This window comes from Paramisgurnus dabryanus, chromosome 13 (assembly GCF_030506205.2).
Source record: "Paramisgurnus dabryanus chromosome 13, PD_genome_1.1, whole genome shotgun sequence".
NCBI lineage: Eukaryota > Metazoa > Chordata > Actinopteri > Cypriniformes > Cobitidae > Paramisgurnus > Paramisgurnus dabryanus.
Window position 1 is genome coordinate 7,567,122 of NC_133349.1, and position 22,834 is coordinate 7,589,955.

At 37.8% G+C, this 22,834-nt stretch overlaps 2 protein-coding genes across 3 annotated transcripts; one reads left to right on the forward strand and one right to left on the reverse strand.

Moving 5' to 3' along the window:
* Window positions 1–2,502: 2,502 nt before the first annotated feature.
* polr3glb (RNA polymerase III subunit GL b) lies at window positions 2,503–6,354 on the reverse strand. 2 transcript variants are annotated; one of them, XM_073811543.1, is made up of 9 exons: window positions 6,149–6,354; window positions 5,788–5,898; window positions 4,919–5,048; window positions 4,695–4,763; window positions 4,337–4,393; window positions 3,752–3,822; window positions 3,193–3,309; window positions 2,944–3,066; window positions 2,503–2,875 (listed from the first exon to the last, which is right to left on the reverse strand). In XM_073811543.1, the coding sequence occupies exons 2-8, from the start codon at window positions 5,896–5,898 to the stop codon at window positions 2,980–2,982; spliced, it is 642 nt and encodes a 213-aa protein (XP_073667644.1). In that variant the 5' UTR covers window positions 6,149–6,354; the 3' UTR covers window positions 2,503–2,875; window positions 2,944–2,979. The 2 variants fall into 2 exon arrangements, with proteins under 2 accessions (XP_073667644.1, XP_065154773.1); XM_065298701.2 differs by having other exon boundaries at window positions 2,503–3,066; window positions 6,149–6,353.
* Window positions 6,355–7,184: 830 nt separating this feature from the next.
* LOC135789058 (ankyrin repeat domain-containing protein 34A) lies at window positions 7,185–21,007 on the forward strand. Its single transcript, XM_065298649.2, has 2 exons — window positions 7,185–8,094; window positions 18,153–21,007. Exon 2 carries the CDS (start codon window positions 18,251–18,253, stop codon window positions 19,823–19,825), a length of 1,575 nt encoding a protein of 524 aa, XP_065154721.1. The 5' UTR covers window positions 7,185–8,094; window positions 18,153–18,250; the 3' UTR covers window positions 19,826–21,007.
* Window positions 21,008–22,834: the final 1,827 nt, after the last annotated feature.

The following is a 22,834-nucleotide window of genomic DNA, read 5'->3' on the forward strand; positions in this document are numbered from 1 at the left end:
AATGTTTTTTTTGTGACTAATGATAACTTAGTTGCTAATGTAAATCAAACTTGATATATGCTGCTGAATTTGCAGCTGCTAAATTAAAATAGACCAACTCACTTTTCTGGAGGTATACTGCCCCCGTCTGTTTGGCGTGTGGAGTATGAATTGATTTTTTTTTGGGCGGACATGTTAAATGGTCCCTTTAAGGGATTTTTTTCTTCTATTGTAATTATTTTTATTCAAATCTCAGCTGTTAAAACAGATGCACGTGCAGAAAAGCCAATGTGAAACAGATGCAAAAAACACGTTCCCAAAGCTAAGGACAGTTACAGACATGTGGGTGTTTACAGGCATGCTTGGTATGTGATTATAATTTGGCACTATTGTAGTGTATTACGTTAGTAGCACCCCCTACAGGCCACATACAAGAAATACTCATATGTGAAGGTATAATTTTCTTAATAATTAATTAGGTATAATTAACTCATTATATTACTAATTTAAGAAGTATGTTTGCCTTTCTGTCTGTATTTCTACGTCTGACCAGTCTTTCTGTTTGTCTGTCTACCTTTACATCAGCATCTATCTGTCTGTTTTTATACCTATCTTTCTGTCTACTTACCTACCTGACTTTCTCTCTGTTTGTTTGTCTATCTATCAATGTGCCTCTCTTTCTGTCTGCCTAACTGACTTTCTATCTATCTGTCTATCCAGATGTCTGTTTATTTACCTACCTGTCTGTCTGTCTGTCTATCTACCTACCTTTATATAATCTTCTATGTATCTGTCTGTCCTTTCTGTCTTCCTACCTACCTGCCTGACCTTCTATCTATCTATATGTCTGTCTGTCTGTCTATCTATCTATCCATCTGTCTATTTACCTACCTATCTGTGTTTAAACTGTTTATCTACCTTTATATCAGCATGTGTTCATCTGTCTGTCTGTCTACCTACCTACCTTTATGTCTACCTACTTGCCTGACATTATGTCTGTCTGTCTGTCTATCTATCTATCTGTCTGTCTATCCATATGTCTGTTTATCTATCTGTGCTTGAACTGTCTGTCTACCTACCTTTTATATCAGCATCTATCTATCTATCTATCTATCTATCTATCTATCTATCTATCTATCTATCTATCTATCTATCTATCTATCTATCTATCTATCTATCTATCTATCTATCTATCTATCTATCTATCTATCTATCTATCTATCTATCTATCTGTCTACCTACCTACCTGACTTTCTCTGTCTGTTTGTCTATCTATTGATGTGCCTCTCTTTCTGTCTGTCTAACTGACTTTCCATCTATCTGTCTATCTACTACCTTTATTTAATCATCTATGTATCTGTCTCTCCTTACTGTCCTCCTACCTACCTGCCTGAACTTCTATCTATCTATATGTCTGTCTATCTATCTATATCTGTCTGTCTGTTTATTTACCTATCTATCTGTATTTGAACTGTTTATCTACCTACCTATTATATCAGCATCTATCTATCTGTCTGTCTGTGTACCTACCTTTCTGTCTACCTATTTGCCTGACATTATATCTGTCTGTCTGCCTTTCTATCTATCTATCCATATGTCTGTTTATCTATCTGTGTTTGAACTGTCTATTTACCTACCTTTTATATCAGCATCTATCTATCTATCCATCTGTCTGTGTACCTATCTTTCTGTCTACCTACCTGACTGACATTGTCTGTCTGTCTATCTATCTAGTTTATCTATCTATCTGTCTATCCATATGTCTGTTTATCTACCTATCTATCTGTGTTTGAACTGTCTGTCTACTTACCTTTTATATCAGCCTCTATCTATCTATCTATCTATCTATCTATCTGTCTGTCTATCCATATGTCTGTTTATCTATCTGTGCTTGAACTGTCTGTCTACCTACCTTTTATATCAGCATCTATCTATCTATCTATCTATCTATCTATCTATCTATCTATCTGTCTGTGTACCTGCCTGCCTATTTATCCATCCATCCATCCATCCATCCATCCATCCATCCATCCATCTATCTAATCCACCTATCTGTCTATCCATATGTCTGTTTATCTACCTACCTATCTGTGTTTGAACTGTCTAGTACCTACCTTTTATATCAGCCTCTATCTATCTGTCTATTTGTCTGTGTACCTACCTGCCTGCCTGCCTATTTATTTATCCATCCATCTAACTAATCCATCTATTTGTCTATCCGTATGTCTGTTTATCTACCTACCTATCTGTGTTTGAACTGTCTAGTACCTATCTTTTATATCAGCCTCTATCTATCCAGCTATCGATCTATCTATCTATCTATATGTCTGTGTACCTACCTGCCTGCCTGATTATCTATCTATCCATCTATCTATCTGTCTATCCATATGTCTGTTTATTTACCCACCTATCTGTCTATCTGTGTTTGAAGGGTCTATCTATCTACCTTTATTTCAGCATCTGTCTGTCTGTCTGTCTGTCTGTCTATCTATCTAGTAGACAATTTAATGACACAACAAAGTCTTGGCACAAAGTGTCACTTTATTACATAAAAGCGATGACAGTGTAAAAACAGATAAAACTGTACTATGACAGGAGTGTAAAACATCATCTTCATAACAAAACAAGAATTAAAATCTACATTTACTGTTTTTTATCACAATACTTAAAATATATACAATCCATTTAGATGAATGCAACTGTTTAAAACTTAACAAATATGTAAAAACTATTTCAGTTATCTCTAAAAATCCCATACTAAGCTCTATGAAAACATATAGCTGCATAAAGAGAGAAATGTGCAGATATGAGAGTCCTCCAGCTGTGGCGTCCAGAATCTAATGCTCCTCGTCAGCAATCTGAAGCCTTGCCAAGCCACCGGATGAAAAGAGACCCACTGCATACAGATTTTAACATGAGCTGCCAAATGAAATGATCCAGTACTGAACAGCCAAATACACTCACTGTGCAAATGAGGGCGCTATAGAGCTATCATCTGTTTCAGTAAATGGCTTCATCAATATTATCATCGCTGTCTCCTCCAAACTCCTCTCCGTTGTCAAAGTAAGACACGATGTAATCCGTTTCCTGTCACACAGAGGTACAAGGGAGGTATAAATCGCAGGTCTGCTTTAGCAATAGTTTTTCTTACATTCCCTGGTGGTTCTGATCAAATATATCTACTATAAATGAAAACAGGAAAAAGACTCCTACGTCTTCAAGCTCCTCTTCATCGTACTCCTCCTCTCCATCAGCCTCTTCCTCTTCTGGCTGCTTCTTTTCTCCCTCCTCTTCATCAGAACTCCCCTCTTTCTCTTTTTGCTCCAAAGTCTGAATGCAAATACATAAAAGGTATAGTTAATCCCAAAATGAAAATTAACCAATAGTTTACTTCCCCTTAAGCAATACTTGGGTGTATATGACTTTCTTCTTTCAGCCTAACACAGCTGGAATTATATTAAATAATATGCTGGCTTTTTTCTTTTAATAATGACACTGGATAGTCCCCTATTTTTAAAGCTCCAAAAAGCACATCCATCCAATCAAAATAAAACTAATCCATACAGTTATTAAATGTCTTCTGATGTGAAGCGATGGGCATTTGTAATGTTGGGTCAACTCTTCATCTCTCTTATTAACATGCATAGGCCCATAGTTTGTAAAGTTTCATATATAAATGTTTCCTTACAAAGATGTATGTAGGCAGTTACCCATATTTTGCACAGACAACATAATAAAAAAAATAAAAACGAATGTGTGTGTTTGTATGTACCTCAAGTTTACGTATGATATCCTCTTTGTCCAGTCGTGGCTGTTTGGCTTGTTTTGGAACAGCTGGGCATCCTGAAACAATATAACCCGAAATGTGTCTGTGACAGGGGAAATGACATCAACATCCATCTGTAGACTTCCAAAATAACATCTACGCGCTGATCACAGCATCCCTATTGATTTTCTGGCAGAAGGTACAGAATGACTAAAAATAAACTCTTCTCTCCTTTCTTAGCGACAGACGGGCCGCCAGCCTAAACCTTCATTCAACTCTCTCTCTCATCTTTCTCCACCCTTTCATTTTGGAGATGTGTGAAGTGCAGCTGTGTGCTGTCTCTCTGATTTCCCCTGAGACGGTGATGAGTCAGAAAGTGAAGCTCAAACCTGCAGGAACAGCTTATCTTTACACACTCATTCATGAGCACGTCTGCCTCACCTGCTCCCTTATATGTGCTTTAAAAAAAGAGCACGTTTACAAACACGTGTTGGCTATACTGGGCGGCTTCAAGCGTCTACGCTCGACTGAATCATTACACAGTGTTTGTTATTATAGTGCAAGTCAGTGAACAGCATCAGACAGACTCACTGTCCTTCGCTGGTCTCGTTTCCCTCACACGCAGCTCCTTTGGGAAGCACCTCCAGTCTGAAAAACACACATGGATGTAGAGGATCATACTTTGGGGCAGAGATAAATGGTACAGTATATCATTATTAGAGGGGCTACTAAATTACTGTAAATTTGCATCTTTATTTGTGCATTACAAGGTATACATTTTTAACAGTATGTGTGTTCTCTGGGTTCGAACCCATGACCTTTTGCGCTGCTAACGCAATGATCTACCACTTGTTACTTGTTTCTTTTTCTTCCATATTTATTTTGAGGTTTTTGGTTCACAGGTACAGGGATACACAAAGGTGATACATGGGTGCAGGAGTTAACTCACCTGGCTTCCATTCCACACTGTTGTCAGACATCTCAATTTTCTGATATTTGTCAGAATAGCGCTCCACATCTGTTAAGTGACAAAAAAATTGTCATTAAAGGGAAGATTTTGTTAAACAATAATTTATGTTTTTCCCATAATGCACCTGTGTGTGTTTATCAGAATTCTGGAGTAACAAAAACACTAAAAAGAGGTAAATATCTAATGCCCAACTCTAATCTGACCTTTCTTGGGTGCAGCTGGACGGATGTAAAACGGCAGTGTTTTCATGGCTCCTCTGAACTCTTGTTTAAGTGCCAGCATGTATTCGGCCTCCTCGCCCGTCTGCAGGGGCACCGGTTTCTGCTCCAGTGGCTGGAACATCAAAAACGGGTGTAAGCAGACACATCTGCCCAGTGTCAGGGGTCACACAAACACCTGCTGACATACTAATATCTATACTTTATATTAACAGTTTATCAGGGATCTTGGACAGAAAATGACAAACGAATAGGAACAGCTGGCAGAATTAAATATTTATTTCCACATGATTAGGCAAATTAACGTTATTATACATCAGTTACCCCCCAAAAAGTTACACTTGCTAATTTAAAAATATCTGAATGTGGTTAAGAAGTGTTTTTTAGTATTAACATTTTAAGTCTTTATACAAATACAATAAAAACCATTATATTTGGGCACATATGGGCATTTGGAAAATGTATGTTTTTTTTCAACTTGCAAAAACTTGTTAAATGTTTGCATGAAAATTGTTATTGTGTTTATAAATCTAAATCTAACTTGCATAAATTTCTTTTTCTGATGAACACAAAGGAAAATATTTTGAGAAATGTGTGTAACCAAACCGTTTGTGGACCCCATTCACTTCCATAGTTGGTAAAAAGAATACTATGAAAGTAAATGGGGTCCACAAACGGTTTGGTTACAAACATTTCTCAAAATATCTTCCTTTGTGTTCATAGAAAAAATAACTTAAGTGGGTTTGTAACGACATGAAAGTAAATAATGACAGAATTTCATTTTTGGGTGAACTATCCCTTTAACATATCTGTCTGATGTCAGATCAGTAGTTGTATTCTTTCGTGTAACTCACAGGATATACAGGGGTTGGCTGTACACAGGAAGGAGGGAGATTTTCACCTTTACCGATCCCAACAACTTCCACAGAGAAGGTTAGCTGCCCTCTGCCCCTACCTGCCATCATCTGAGACACAATCACCAAATATCAGCTTCATTTAATTTAATTGCATATTTATTGATGTTGTAAACTATATTTACTATAAATAATATTATGATTTATGTAAATTCCTAATATATCAGCACACTTTAAATTATAAGATTAGCAGATACAGTTTTATCACATTATTTTACTAACATTATATCTTATTTGATATGTTTACGTATTAGACTATCTATGGTACGACAAAGTTTGTTTAAACGTCTCGTGCACTCACAGACAGATGTGCGACGAAATTTCTTCTCTACTTAAAAATTCGCTTCATTGTCGAAAACACATCTTGGAAATCCGAAAATGTTATAAACAGACCATTTTTGTGCAATTTCAGATTTTATTGAATTATTGTTGTGCAGATAAATCGCCCGCCAAACGAACATCTGCATCTTTGTTTTCGTCCGGTGCAGAAAATCTTCCGCCGGCTGGAAACAAGCGCGCGTTCACTTACAGTTCCGCTTCTATGAACTATTCATTTAAACGAAATTAGTTCCCGTCCAAAGAAATTTAATTTATTTCATGATGAAACAACAAAAGACGATATAACACATTTTTTTTTAGAATTACAGAAAGATTTAGTAGAGCAGATCATGGTGTGTAGTACACAGTGTAGTATCGTTTGTTCTTATGTAGCAAGCAGTCAATGCAACGAAATGCAGAAACCGTCGAGGTGCAGGTAAATGTGCTAATTTAAAAATATTCAGAACAAAAGAAACTATATTGCTGACCTCATAATAATATGTGAATAATATAGAGAAATTGGGAATGCTTATTTGAAAAAAGTGACCTAATTTTAACTTAATGTAAAACATATCCCAAAAACATGAGTAAAAAGAGCCAGGTTTGCTTGCAAACACAGTAAATTTTCTTTAGTAAAGGACGCTTCCGGTATACACATCAAAGACAAATGACAATAAAATTAAAGATTTAATTTAAAAAATAGATCTATAAATAGAAGACAAATGTACAGACTAATCAAATCATATAATAATTATAACATAATAATATTTCATAATATAATAATATTGTAGCCTATAATTAAACATATATTTAACTTTAAAAAATACTGAAATACAGTGAGTCTTAGAATTAAAACTTATATTTAAATCTAAACCTAAAAAGCAATAGCAGTCACATCTGTAATCTCTCTCTCTCTCTCTCTCTCTCTCTCTCTCTCTCTCTCTCTCTCTCTCTCTCTCTCTCTCTCTTCTGCAGCATGTGCATGTCACCGTGGGAACGCTTCTGTCGGAATTTCAGTGGTCGGAATCCACTGAATCAGTTGCCATAGAAACTGTGTTCAATAATAGCTATAGTCACTGAATTAGTATTTATGCAGTCTGAGAATTGTTGCACACCCCCTGCTTTCTTGCAGAGAGGGCCTTGATATATATTTAACCCCAAAATTAAAAAAGAAAAGGTGTAATACCCAGAGATATTCCAGATTTATGTTGAGGAAGGATGCTCCTCTGCAAAATCTGTCTCAGTGCATTTAATCTTAAAGGATTGATAAAAATAAATGGGCTGTCTAGTGGAAGACTAAAAGAAAGTGACCGGTGTACATATTCAACTCACCTGCAAAACAGAGGTCACAGAGAAACAATCTTTGCAGGTCATTATCACACATGAGACACATTTAATCCATTTCCTTGATAAGCCATAATATTATGACGACAACCCATTATTTTTCCTTTCAAAAATGCAGTGTTGTTTCAACATTGTTTGGTAAAAATATGTATAAACCCAACTTATACTTGGTTGTTGAACCCAAAATTCTTTGTTGTTTCAACCTATGGTTGGGTCAAATATGGACATTTACTGAATGCACAAGCACAACACACCATGACACCCACACGCAGGGGTGCATCCAAAAATGAAAAAAAAAAGACATTAAAATAATCAAGAAGTTCCCCCTAGTGGAAAGCAGAGATGCTCAACATTTAGTCAGGCAGTGTCTTGCGCGTTGAAGTTGGACCTCCGTGTGTCCGTGCGTGATCGTGGGAGACTCGCATCAGCTCACTGCCCACTCCACGCCCCCGCAGAGTCTCCCAAACTGTCGGTCGCAGGAGGAGAGATGATGTGGGGGATGTAAGACACGGGGATCAGCAGACAGCAGCTGGATTCTCGTGCTAAAGCCAGCCGCACTGATGGAGTGAAGACAACAGCTACACGGTAAGACTCCTAGCCTCTCTTGCAAGTGTCTTTCTGATGTCCCCGTTTATATTTAAGGTTATTAATGAATCGAAAAATTATCATTAATCAAACTCAAGCTATTTAAAGAAATAGGGCAGCAATGTAGGACAGCGTGCAGTAGCCTACCACATATTTCGTACACCATATCTTAAAAATTTCTTGCACTCGAAATTTACATTTAAATTCACTTTAATAAATCGTCCCCGGAGATATTTGGCGGCGTTGTATATCATGCATGCATGCAAAAAAAATAAAGCCATTTTTGCTAGTATGCATGTGTGATGGTGAGAAACATCTCGTTGGAAGACTGCATAGCTTCTGGTTTAAGGTAAAAGCAGATGTTTTGTGAAGGAATGTTGTTGCATGCATGAAGGTTTATAAATGTGCATTGCTGTGTCTGCACGCGGATGAATTCATGCACCGCATTTTAGATTCCGTTGCTTGGTGTCACTTAACAATGTGTGGTGTTGTTTGGATGTTTTAAAACACTGAAGATGTCATGCCAGCAGGAAAGAGAAGGTTCGAGTTAATCTGAGAGATTTTTGGGCTTCTGCAATGTTCTTCTCTTGACAAAACTTAGATAAGTGTTTCGTTTAAGAGTTCATTTGTGGACACAGAAGCTTTGCGTCAGTCAGAGAGCTGACGTGAGGAGACGCTAAATTTGATGCTTCCAGACTAAAAATAGTCCTGAGCTTGAGATATTTGCAGCTGGCGCATAAATTTCATCCGGAGCCCACGAGATACGAACATCCAGTTTCTGTCATTGGTCCGTCTTGCGAATCGAGTTCAGCACCGCGGACAGCGACACAAACTTTTGACCACCTGCTAATTTTAGAAAGTAAACATTATGCTATATACAATCTTACAAAATGTATAAAACAATAACTACTAATACTAAGGTTTTTTGGACATGATACCAAGGTAATGGTTCCTAGGAATAACATGCAGGTGCTTGCATGAAAAAAGAAAGATTGAAATTTTCTTTTTAGTATTTTAGCCAATTTGTTTACATTGTAATTACATTTGCATGACAAGCTTATTTTCTTTCTCAGTTTTAATAACTGTCCCAAACAGTTTCATCCTGATTTTCTTTTACTGTAGTGTAAAAATATGTTATTTAATTAAAGTATATAATAATATTTAAATGTATGAATTATTGTATTTATATTTGTGATAATACTATAGCTTTCCTAAGCATTGTAAAAAATGTGCTGTAATTATGCAGCTGGTTGCCAGTAACTTACTGTAGAAGATAAAGACTTAAAATGTTTCATGTTCATTTAACTTTGAACAAACTGTTGCGAGTAAATAACATAAATGTAAAATCTACAGTAAGTTACTGGCAGCTAATTGCCAGTAATACCCAGTACTACTGTAATTTCTACAGAAATATTTTACAGTGAACAGTACTTTTTATTGTAATGCAAAAGTACATGACCAGATGCATTACAATAATATAAGTTGGGCTTATATAGAATTAACTTAATTGTCTTTGACAATAATTTCAAAATGCAAAACATCCTAATGTTCCCTTATGTAAAAAGTAAATGTAATCTATAAATATGTATTTTTTCCATTTTATCCATATCACAATTACTGTACCATTGTACCGTAACAGTACACTAAAAAAATGCTGGGTAAATATGAAGTAGAAGATTCGGCCGAATACTGGGCTTTTTGACGGGGTTCGGGTTCAGCCGAATCCTAGATTTTTTTTCCACCGAACCCTAGGCTTGCACTACGCTGGTCGACGTGTCGCACCGCATCGCTTTCATTATGCATAGGCTAAGGGTTATGGTAATTGTCAAAATAGTTTTTCCCACTTGTCATCCTGGAATAATGTTGCCTATCCTTTTTTTCAGTTAAAATTAAATAAAATGAAAAAATACACTGCTGTGGATGTTGTTTACTTCATTAATGTGTTTTACTGTGTTAATGGAATAAGGATGCAAATAGGATTCGGTTTCGGCCGAATCTTAAACAGTGGATTCGGTATTCGGCCGAACCAAAAAAATCTGGATTCAGTGAATCCCTGATATGAACAGAACACACTGCTGGGTTAAAAATGACCCAATGCTGGGTTGTTTCAAGGTTCGACCCAATGCTGGGTTGGTTCAACCCAGTGCTGGGTTGGTTCAACCCAATGCTGGGTTGTTTCAAGGTTCGACCCAATGCTGGGTTGTTTCAAGGTTTGACCCAATGCTGGGTTGTTTCAAGGTTCGACCCAATGTTGGGTTGGTTCAAGCCAGTGCTGGGTTGGTTCAACCCAATGCTGGGTTGTTTCAAGGTTCGACCCAATGCTGGGTTGTTTCAAGGTTCGACCTAATGCTGGGTTGTTTCAAGGTTCGACCCAATGCTGGGTTGTTTCAAGGTTCGTCCCAATGCTGGGTTGTTTCAAGTTTCAACCCAAATGCTGGGTTGTTTCAACCCAAATGCTGGGTTGTTTCAACCCAACTGCTAGGTTATTACAACCCATGGTTGAGTAACAACAGCCCAGCATTGGGTCATTTTTAACCAGTGGTGTATTCTGTCCAATATTTACCCAGGATGGGTTAAAAACAACCCAGCATTTTTTAGATAACAAAGTTGTTTTTGATTTGAATGTGCATTAAATTCTATAATCAACAAACATCACTTTACTGCGGTATATCCACAAAAGAGTTCGTTTTTTTGTGTTCTTGTACTTTGAGATGAATGCATGCGTATGCAGTTACATATGCGCAACAAGATGTACAGGTTGCTCTCATTTTGGAGAATTCATTCATTCTCAGCTCTATAAATCAACAAACTCCATAAACTCAAGTGGTTTCATAGTCATTTATCTTATTGTAGACTAAACAAACCGTAGTCCACTACAACGACACCACAACCTGTAAGGTGATAAAAATATCAGCTGAGCATAAACACCCCACAGTGAGCAGTAAACACCTAAAACTATAAATGCGGTTCGGAGCACATGTCAGTAACGCTTAGCAAGTTTAGTATGAAGGAGATAATCTTATTGCCTCTCTGCAGTGTGCTTCTCTTTGAAGCTGCCAATATGAGTGATGAAGAGCCACAGCGGTTCTGATGTGACTGGGTCACAGGGTCATCGGTACACCGCTGATGGATGCTGCTCTCTCTCAGCTGCTGTTAAAGTGATTGCACCTGCCCGGATTTGTGTGATCCAATGAGGCAAACAGCGGCTCAAAGGCACTACAGAGCTCTTAGGAAGGACCGGGCAGTTGACTTCTGAGTCCCATTCAGTCCCGGGCCCCCCCTCACACAACCTGTAACGTACATACATTGTTGTTACATAAATACTGTGTGGGCTCTCAGAGGCGTGAGGATTAAGACGTGATATTAATTTTCATGATCTGTCCAGAGACCGGAGAGAATTAGATACAATTTGTCCCTACAAGAAAGCACACCGTGTAACACTCCCTCCCCCAGTGCGGTACCAAAGCACAGAGTGTTTTTCGACATACTGCAAAATAGGCAAGTTTATTGTGGTGTGATGAATGTCAAACAGCTCTCTGTTGCCCTTTCAGATGTATGCACGTCATGCAGATATATGCAGATCTATAAGGAATGCTGCATGGGATAAGCAAAGAGAGTGAATGATTGGCCGAGAGATCATGATGAATTGCGGGACATTTTATTCAGTGCTATGAATTGAGACAGGATGATAAAAGTACAGCATCCCCCATACATCTTATGTGGCATAACATCCATCTAGAAATCAGGACACAAGCAAAATTTAGACATCACACGGGATGATTAAAGGAATAATTTATCTTAATATGTAAATTCTCTCATAGTTTACTCAACCTCATGTCATCCCAAATGATGTATGTAAATGCGTATTAAAATGCCGTTATGTTATCTTCTGATATGGGCTTCAACATGGCGAAGATCCAAAAAATACACACATCCATCATTAAAGTATACAAGTGACTCAAGTCTTGTTAAGCAAAATGATACGTTTGTCAGAGAAAGCATTTATATTTTAAGCAATTTATTGCTTGGTATGTTGTGTTATTGTAAATAAATAGAATAGTAAATTCATATATATATATATAGGATGACACGTCGATAACTTTGAATCTTGTGGTATTTCATAATAAAACATATGAGTCAAGAGATATGCGAGAACCAATGAGAATCAAAGTTATTGATGTGCTGCCGCATTTTATTATTTTTGAATGTAAATTATTTGTGTTCAATTCAATAAAGGAAGACAGGTGATTTTTATGAAATCCAGATTTAGAAGGGATCCAGCATCAGAATTTGTAAAAATTTTATTTTGCACATATAAGATTAAGGCCTGAATTTTACTATAACCATTATTTTTAGAGGATTTAAATATTTCCTATAGATTTATTAAATTTTTTTTTATTATTATTATCAAAAATTATCATTACCGCAACATGATATTACATTAAATATATGCATTTACAAACTCATGTTTCGGTAATGAGAACTAAAAAGTTGTCTAGGTACTACGACAAACAAAATTTCAACTTTGATCTGGAGAGAAAAAATAAGAACTGCTTACCTGGTAGCCATCTTGAGTGTCACAGTCAATTATGTCCCTTCCAACAAATTTTTTTTTTTTTGAAAATGTTAGTTCCTTGAGGGCTTAAACAATGATTGAAAATTGTTGCGGAGGATGAGAAAATCGGTCTTGGATACATTTATATTCCTTATTATTGTCTTTATATTTACCAATGATCACCAAATACCACATGTTTCTTTACTGTAAATGTTTATAGTATAACATGCACTGAAGCTTTTTATTTTTTAGATTTTTTAATTATAATTATTTCCTTGTCAAAGAACCCAAATCCAGTCATGGACACGTTGCGGTAATGAAAATGTTCCCCTTAAATGTGGAAAAAAACACAAAATTGGTTTGTATGATGTCATTTGAAATAATGTGGAATTAAGAGATGTTTGTAACTGTATGCTTCTTATTTTGATAGCATTTATTTTTATTATCAAAATGTTTCATGACGCCTCATAAGTCATAAGTAATTTCACGAGAATCACCCAGACATATCTATAATGGCATGAGGGTGAATATGACAGAAATTTAAACTAGTCACAGATCAAATGTCAATTTTCACAGAACAATTATTTTCAAACCTATTGGGGTAATTATTTTGCTATTGGTCGACCAAGCAGATAGTCCCACCCCAGACTCACGTTATAGGTTGAGCCATTGTTGCTAGCATATATGGGATGCTTAAACAAACAGAGCAATATTTGCATCACATATCCCGCAATGTTTACACTTTTAGGTTTCTGTGGGGCTTTTGAACATCGAAGGTGGCACATTTACAGTTGTCTTTGCACATTAAGTAAAGGAGAAAGCATATACTGTAATAGCAAAATGATGACACACATCACCTTTAAAAAGAGACGTTTTATAACCTTAATGCTCAAAATATATCATGGCAGCATTGGCACCTGGGTAACAGCAGGTTGATCTTTTGAGCGATATGCCCCAAGTCTGTGTGCCACATTTCTCCTGCGAGTCTATCATGGATGACTCATCCATGCTGCCTGCTTGAGACAAGAGATTAACCTCATCGTCTCGATTGCAGGCGACTTCAGACCCTTTAAGATGGATTTTTGCGACTGCACAAAATAACAGTTTTCTCTGCCTCTCTCTTTTCCACCTCTTAAAATCAGAATGCAAAACTGTGTTACTGGATTGAGCTTTGAGATTTCTCAAGAAGGCAGACAAGAGGAGCAGCTTGGGCTCTGTGGGTGTATCAGTGTAATGCAGGAAGGATGTGAATTCTGCGCAGCTCCTACAACTCTCAAATCTGCCATGTCCTCTCATATCGCTGTATTTTATTGTCAATCCTCGGGGTCTTTTTTGCAAAGCAATAGAGAGAGAAAGGTTGTAAGGAATAAATCATACAAATTATGTTTACACACAGTTCACAGATTGCAAGAATTGAATCAAGTGTCATTTTTATAGTCCGATCAGATCTGATTTTTTAAAGAATGAGCTCATTCACATTGTGGAGATATACAAACCATCTCAAGATTAAACTTCTTGCAGTCACCATACTGGTTATATGTTAGCTGTCACTGGTGGAGAACCTTTAAAAAGGTCTTAAGCACTGGCAGCCCGTTGACTTCTTTTTTCGAAAGCGCTCGATGCGAAGTTCGTCACAACATGTTTGTAGCCCTTCATGTGTGTGGTTCCTTATTTCAAAATATGCGTTCAGAGCTTCGAGTGAACCTATGTGCATCAAGTGTCTTGTCAAAATAAGTGCCTGCTGCAGATGCGTCTAGTGGGTTTATGATAAAATAGACGCTCACGTTTTCCAGATACTTGCATAATCAGAGTTTAGTGTTAAGGAAGTGTCTTGCGTGTATTTTGTGAACGTGAGCGTCTCTTTTATCATAAACGGTGTTGACGCGTGTGCAGCAGGCACTTATTTTGACAAAACACGTGATGCACATGGTTCACATGATGCAACAAACACATATTTTGAAAACGCAAGCAAAACACATGACACTTCGAATACTTGTTTTGAATTTGCGCCACTCGGCTGAGCAGTCACCAGCCGCCACTGGTTTTAAAGGGATAGTTCGGCCAAAAATGATATTAAACCCATGATTTACTCATCCCCAAGCTGTCCGTGTTGCATATGTCCATAATTTTTCAGACAAACACATTTTCGGGTATTTTAGAAAATGTTTTAGATCTTTCAGTTGATTAAATGTAATGTTACGGGGTCCACGACCTTCAAGTCCAAAAAAGTGCGTCCATCCTTCACAAATTAAATTCAAACGGCTCCAGGATGATAAACAAAGGTCTTCTGAGGGTAATCCGCGCGGTGTTGTTGTAGAAATATCCGTATTTAAAACTTTATTAACGTAAATAACTACCTTCCTGTAGCGCCGCCATCTTAGACTCCTCTGTATTCAGGAGAGAGTATTAGCGTAGTGTACGCACTTTTCTTAGTGACGTATGACAAATTAGGAGGACGGGGGCACAGAGCAGCAGCAGAGTAGCCTCCGTAGGCTGCATAAGCTCTCATCCTGAATGCGGACGTGACTAAGATGGCGGCGCTACCGGAAGGTATTTATTTTCTTTAATAAAGTTTTAAATATGGATATTTCTACACCAACACCGCGCAGATTACCCTCAGAAGACTTTGATTTAATTTGTGAAGGATGGACGCACTTTTTTTGGACTTGAAGGTCGTGGACTATGGGTGGACTCCATAACATTACATTTAATCAACTGAAAGATCTAAAACATTTTCTAAAATACCCAAAAATGTGTTTGTCTGAAAAATAATGGACATATGCAACTTGGACAGCTTGGGGGTAAGTAAATCATGGGTTTAATATCATTTTTGGCCGAACTATCCCTTTAATATTTACCATTTAGGTACAGATTTTGTATTATATTTACCTTTGACGTAGCCCACTAATATGCACTCTTTAGCTGCAAAGATGTATTTTTGAAAGGGTACCACCTAGAGACGATTTTTTTTTACCTTTTTTTAGGCATCTGTGACACTGCACATTCGACTGCCGACTTATAGCCATAACAATTTCAATCCCCTGTCCTCCTCTGTTCGTCATTGATCAGTTTCTCTCTAAACGGAGGTGTGGCCAAATCCTTCCAGCGCCTGTATCAATATGGCCTTTGACTTTTGCCTCATTGAATTTCAAATAAGTCTGAGCTGATTTCGAGGGCTGTGGTGTGTTAATAATGCTGATATTGGGCCGGATGGCCTCTTGCCCCATTCCCTGTTGCTTCCTAATCATCGTACCAAGGTAGTTAGTAATGATCTAGTGGCCAAGGTTCTGTGTTACTCAAACTCTGAACACTTGAGGGCTATGGGAAATGCATTTTCTAAAAATGTGGAATTTCATGTGTGAAGATGTCATTTTTATTGGGCTGGTACCTAAAATTATCCTCTTTCATTTCATCTCTCATTTTACAGGAGTTGTTTGGCCTCCTTCGCAATTGCAATAGGTTAAATAATAAAATGACGAACGCCACATGGAAAATATTACACTTTTAAAATGCTTGGACGAACCTAGTCCACCGGGTTATAATTTATCCAAAATTCCTGGGTGGTTTTAACCCATTGTTGGTTCAAATCTTTTGGAATTATTTAACCCAAGGACTGCGTTTGTTCCTTTTTGTCCAATGCTGGGTTGAAAATAACCCATGTAGCATTTTTTTAAATGTACAGATTTTTGTTAAACTGCTAAATCTGGGGTATTTGTGTCGGTGTGAGGTAATGAATGCATATTATAAGTCATTTGTTCATGTACAGAACCGTCTGAGCTTGTCATTTCTAGCTCTCTGTGCCTCTCAAGAATTCAATTTTCTTTTCTTTAGTGGACTGCCATTATTATCTCTGCCTTCATTACAGAGAAGAAAGAGAAGAGACTACGTTAAAGAGTGCAGGACTGAACAGAGTGTCTGTACATTGTGTTCACATAACAAAAAACCTTTTAGACCATCTACAGTCGTGTGAATTATGCTTTAGCTGTGTGTGTGTCTGATTTCTGTCAATTTGAGGTCCATTTTTTTGTGCAGCCGGATTTTTATTAAAATATTCCAGTCAAATTTTTTCTACCTTTGACCATCTTCAGTAAACTTCCACATGGATTAAAGACTCAGAAATCTTTTTAATCCACTTTACTTTTTAACTTTGTATTTACACTGTTGTTTATTTAAATTTTAAAACCTGAATTTTATAATAATATATTTATATATAAAATATATTTATAGTAAAAGTACTACTACTAATAATAAGTACATTTTTGTTCAAAAATTATTATTGAGTATTATTTTATAATATTAATGTATATATAAAGTTAATATTTTATAATATTACATTTAAAAAGTAATGTATAACATTAAGTGCAATACAAATTTGTATTTTATTAAAATGTAGAAATGTAAACTGATACTGTGTGATATTGAAGAAAAATGTGATATTCGATAGCATGCTAAATAATGCAACATGCAATGCAATACTTCTTCAGAAGTGCACCACTACTTCTGAAAGTGAACAACCATGTTTTACTGTTGCATGAAACAAATCTGAAATTTTTAATGTGCAGTGTGTAAATTTTATTGCATTTAGTGTTGAGAGTGCAAATTGCAACCAACGTTTCAGTCCACTGTTCACCAAAACACATAGAGAAGCTACGGTAGCAATTGTCGGAAACAACTTCTTAAAAACGTTTGTCCTTTAAGGGCTTCTGTAGAAACATGGCGGCACAAAATGCCGATTTCCATGTAAGGGGATGCTGGGTGTATGTAGATAAAAACATCTCATTCTTAGGTAATAAAAACATAACAGTTCATTTTGTAAGGTCTTTATACACCACTGATAATATAGTTATGTATTTTATATTGCATTTCTGTCAAGAGATCCTTATAAAAGTTACACACTGCACCTTTAACAATGTAAACAAACAAACCAAAAATAAAATAAATATTACTGCTATCATGCAGTTGCACACGCACACAAATCCCGGCTATCATCCGCGTGCCAGATACAAATGTTATTAAAGTATTAAAGAGTATTAAAATTAAATCACAATTTGCGCAATCCATTGCAATATGCATATCGCGATACATTATTGCACTAGTATTGTATTGTGTATATAATTTTTTTTTATTAAAAAAGGGTAATGTTACAATAGTAGTATATAGTTGAGTTGAGTTCATAATTTTACATCCTCCTTGCATAATCTGAAAAATATTAGTATTTAGCAAAAACATAAAAGTTTGCAGTTTGTTTTTAATTTAGCACTGTGTTGAACTATTTCACATAATAACTGCATTTACAAAAATAACCCAGTTAAAAAGTTTAGATACCTGTGGCTTTTAGTGTATTATGTTTGTATCTTTTGTAATAGTTGTGTATGAGTCTCTTAATTTTCCTCTTAGTTTTAATAATTGCGTTAAACCACATACTGTAATTGATAAGAATGTTAATCTATGATATTTTTCAGAGCTGTTACCCTTAGACTTCTGACAATTGTTTTTGTTCCAGGTTGACCCGAATCTAATCTGTGATGTGTCGACAGTGCTGAGGTTGGAGAAGGAGTGGGGCGGGGATTCTGGGATTTTTGTGGCGGAGAGTGAAAAATCATGGGTGATGGAGGGACCTTGCGCACAGAGGGCAATGCCCTTTTAAAGGCTGTGTTTCAGGGCAAACTTCGCCTCGCACGCCTCCTCCTTGAGGGTGGAGCTTATATCAATGAAGGAAATGAGCGAGGAGAGACGCCTGTCATAGCAGCCTGTCTGGCGGGATACGAGGATCCGCAGACCCGGCAGCGAATGGTGCGGTACCTCCTGGAGAAAGGAGCTGACCCAAATATACCTGATAAATCAGGTCGGACTGCCTTGATGCATGCGTGTGCAGAACATGCTGGTAAAGAGGTGGTGTCCATGCTGCTGGAGAACGGCGCCGATCCCAGTTTAAAAGACTATTCTGGGGCATCTGCACTCGTACATGCCATTAATAAGGGCGACAGAGACACTCTGCAGGTGTTGCTGGATGCTTGCAAAGCTAAGGGCAAAGAGGTGATCATCATTACCACCGATACCTCTCCCTCTGGTACTAAAAAGACCAAACAGTACCTGAACTCTCCACCGTCTCCAAATGTGGTGGACAAAATCTCACCCGCCTGCATGTCTCCATCTGAGGTGGAGATCCATACATCTGGCTCTGCTCCAGCTGAAAAGGAAGAGAGCATCTTCAACTTTGCAGTGAGCTCGGCGCTTCCACTAGCCTCCAGCAGGCCACAAAATGAGAGGAGACCGCCTCCCCGCAAACTTCTGAAAAGACTAAACTCTGAGCCCTGGGGCCTGGTGGCTCCATCCGTACTTGCAGAGGGAGTGGAGCGGATGGAAGGGGATTTAGCTGAAGAGGATAAGTTGGCCTCTGAGATGAATGGGCTGTCAGTCTCTGGTCCAGGCAGACCTTTACTGTCCCGTAGACACAGTATAGAGACCCATGACCCAACGTCTCCAAAGCTGATGGATAGGTCTTGTTCTGAGGACTGTGCAGGGTTGTGTGGTTCATCCTGGGCGGATAAAGTCCATCAGCACCAGTCTCTGTATCGCAGAAACACAGCCCCTGAAACCCAGGAAAACGTGGCACAAGCAGCGGCGGGCATACGTGGCCTGCAACACCCCAAACTCACCCGCATGGAACACTACGAATCAGACACACACCTGTGTCCCACCTCCATTCCCGGATCTCCGGATTCCGGACGTGTCTCTGTAGAGCGCCGCAAGTACAACGCCTCTCCCTTATCCCTTCTCACCAGTTCCTCCCGAGAATCTCTAGAGAGCATTCCCAACTCTGTGTCTCCCATCACAATGCGGCGCCGTCCAATCGGGCTGTTGGAACGACGGGGATCGGGCACTCTCCTCCTGGATCACATCTCCCACACACGACCTGGGTTCCTCCCTCCTCTCAACGTCAACCCCCAGCGACCCATTCCTGACATCCGGGCTAATGGAAAACCCACTTCTCCGGTTCACTCCGGAAGCAAGATCCTGCTTCCGGTCGCCCCCTCGTCCCCGAAACGTGGGCCGGACTTCAAGATGAAGAAGAAACTGATGAGAAGACACTCGATGCAAACGGAACAAATGAAACAGCTTTCGACCTTTCGGGAAATTCTTACAGAAAAGGTGATGGAAATGAATGGAGATTGAAAGAAGAAAGATAAAGAAAGAGCAAACGAACGTCAGTGCTGGCCATTTCATCCACAACGTGTCAAAATGTTTCAGATCGTGAAATAGAAAATGAGTTGCTGTCATAAAAAAAGGATAATGATTTCAAATCCGATCTGTTGCGTATATTTAAAGGATACTGTTCTGATGTTATCTGGGATTATTATTTGTCCATGAAAGATCTAGAATATCTGATGGGTGAAGATAAACTCATTAGTGTCGGTGGAATCTAATGCTGTTGATGTTTCAATTTGCTGCAATTCTCAGATAAAACCTCACAGATTCTGTTTTCAACAGATTTCTCTTATATAAGCGCTGTTATGGCTTTCAGCTCCTTTACTGTCGTGGCTCTGTGATGTCACATCCTGTGGAATAATAAGGAAGTGCTTTAAATTATCCTGAGAATCTTTGCACTTTTATTGCTAAAGCCTCGTTCAGACCACCAGCGACTTTTCAACTGTGTGTCACCCGTCTCTTTCAATGAGGCATTTCTAAATCTGGTCATAAACAAATGAGTACCGTCCACTCCAGTAAGGATGACGTGAACTCCACTGTTTAGCTCCCATCGGTAGTCGCTTCCGAAAATTGCTCATCATTTGCATAAAGTGAAAACTTTTCTTAACTTTCTAGCATCATGCCCATCCGGTCGCCAACAGTCACTTTTGCTTGTGCCACTGGAAGTCGGCAAACTTCCAATGAAGCGCGTCGCTCTGCTACTGGTAGTCGCTGGTGGTCTAAATGGGGTTTAACTGTCATTATGTGCAGTTCCCAACTTAACTGTAATTTCTTAGCCAAAAGGAACAATTTTAGATTTATACTTTTATCCAAAGTGACCTATGGTGCATTACACTCTTAAGCTACACTCCTAAAAATAAAGGTGATCCATGATGCTATACAAGAACCATTTTTGCATGTATGGTTCCACATCAACAGAACCTTCATGTTTCATAAAAGTTTCTTTGTAATAGAAAAAAGTTCTTTAGGTTGGCCACACTGTCAGAATTTTTTTGAACCTTTATGGTTATACAACGAATGGTTATACCATTTTCAGCGCGATGCTAATGGTCTAATCAGATTCAATGGATTATGCTAAGCTATGCTAAAAATGCTACCATCAGACCCGGAGATCAGCTGAATGGATTCCAAAATGGTAAAAATGAAATGTTTAACTCTAAGGGAGCTGGAAAATGAGCATATTTTTAGTAGAGTGTCCCTTTAAGGTACAGTATAAGGTACAACCTTGTATTATGCTTAGTATACCTGTGAATGTACAAAACGGGGGTACCACCCCATTGACAGAAAAGGTCAAGTTTTGTACCTTTTCCAACAGAGCATAATGCTCATATATTTTTTACAGAGGCCAAATATACCAAGCATTTCGGGTATTACCCCTTCTACACCTGCGCTCATTAATATGCATTAAGGTGAACCAAAAAATGGTTCTCCTATGGCATCGCTGTGAAGGTCCTTTAATTTTTAAGAGTTGAACCCTGACTTTTGCACTGCTAACACAATGCACTACCATTTGAACTTCAGGAACACTATATACATGAAATTTAAAGTATGTTATTGTTGAGACTGTTATTTATTTAAGTAGATAGAAGGTTACGATTTGTAATGTAGGACTTTTAATTTGGCAATGACAAGCTTCCTGGTTTTTCCACAGGATTTGCCCAAGAAAAGATTGGAGATGAGTGACTGCTAAATACACTCTTAAAAATAAAAACGCTTGGTTCTTCATAGCGATGTCATAGAAGAACCATTTTTGGTTCCTAAAAGAACCCTTCAGTCAAAGGTACTTAGAGGAACCATTTCTTTGTTACATTTTTACAATCTTAAGTACCTTATTTCACAATAGATAACTTTTTAAGGTTCTTTAAATGTTAAAGGTTCTTTATAAATAAAATAGTTATTCTATGGCATCATGACAAACCTTTATTTTTAAGAGGGCATTCCTAAAACAAATTATGTTTTTTGTAAACTTTTTTATAACATTTAGAAAGTGCAGAAAATGTTTAAACTTGGCGAGCGAGGAGTGTTCTTACACGAATCTAAATGTGATCTCTGATCACACATTGTGACACAAAAACCAGTTAAACGCATGGCACCAGAGGCTTTTGGATGGGCGCTTATCTTTCTTAAACTTAAATAAAACAAGTAAAGTGCAATTCTTAAACCTCAGAATCCCAAAGAAGCTCTATGAAACCCATCCGAAAGCACACAGATCCACCCTGACCCGTCTGAAAGGAGGGGATAAAGAAACCCCTTATTTAACGCACACTTTCAGAGCACAGATATCATGTACATACTGTACAGACTACAGTTGTGTCTCAAGCGTTTGAACGTGCAATATTCTGTGCCGTCACGGCACTGATATATCTTATTATTATTATTATTGTGAATGTGAACAATCACTTGGACGTGTTTCTGTGGAATATGCTGCGGTAAATTGTCGAAGATGAGCCGAGAGCTCAGTTTACACTCGATAAGCAGGAAAATATGTGAAAACGAATCTCACTTAAACGCTGCAGTGCACAACGTGTCCCCGTCCAACACAAGCTTACAGTATGATGTGAGTAAATCTAGTGCTTCTGCTTTGAAATGTTCTACACTTGATGTGAAATAAACTTGGTGTACTTGAAATGTATCATGGAAACAAAAAGAGGAATATTTTTTTATCCCTGTAGGGTTTTATTCTTGTTGTTTTTTATTTCGATCTAAATGAATTTTAATGTTTAATACCGAATTGTTAGTGGTGCAATTTCACTTTGACTGTAGCTTTTGTGTTTCAGGGTGAGATGAACATGATTGAGCATGCGGAGCTCATTAACAACAGCAATCTTTCTGAAAATGCCTCCCAAAACGATTGTGATAAAACACAACAGTCACAGGTTTAATTGACTGACTGACATCCATTTGAAATGAGGATGATGTTGAAAACTTGGCACTTTTTTCTGGATTCATTGATTATAGCGATTGTGCTTCATTGAA

Excerpts from the sequence above, each read along its gene's own strand:
- polr3glb (XM_073811543.1), bottom strand. The coding sequence starts at position 5,898 with ATGATGGCAGGTAGGGGCAGAGGGCAGCTAACCTTCTCTGTGGAAGTT. Across the intron at positions 4,394-4,694 it reads CAGTGTGGAATGGAAGCCAG|ACTGGAGGTGCTTCCCAAAG; the intron begins GTGAGTTAACTC and ends TGTGTTTTTCAG. Across the intron at positions 3,823-4,336 it reads AACGAGACCAGCGAAGGACA|GATGCCCAGCTGTTCCAAAA; the intron begins GTGAGTCTGTCT and ends ATATTGTTTCAG.
- LOC135789058 (XM_065298649.2), top strand. The coding sequence starts at position 18,251 with ATGGGTGATGGAGGGACCTTGCGCACAGAGGGCAATGCCCTTTTAAAG.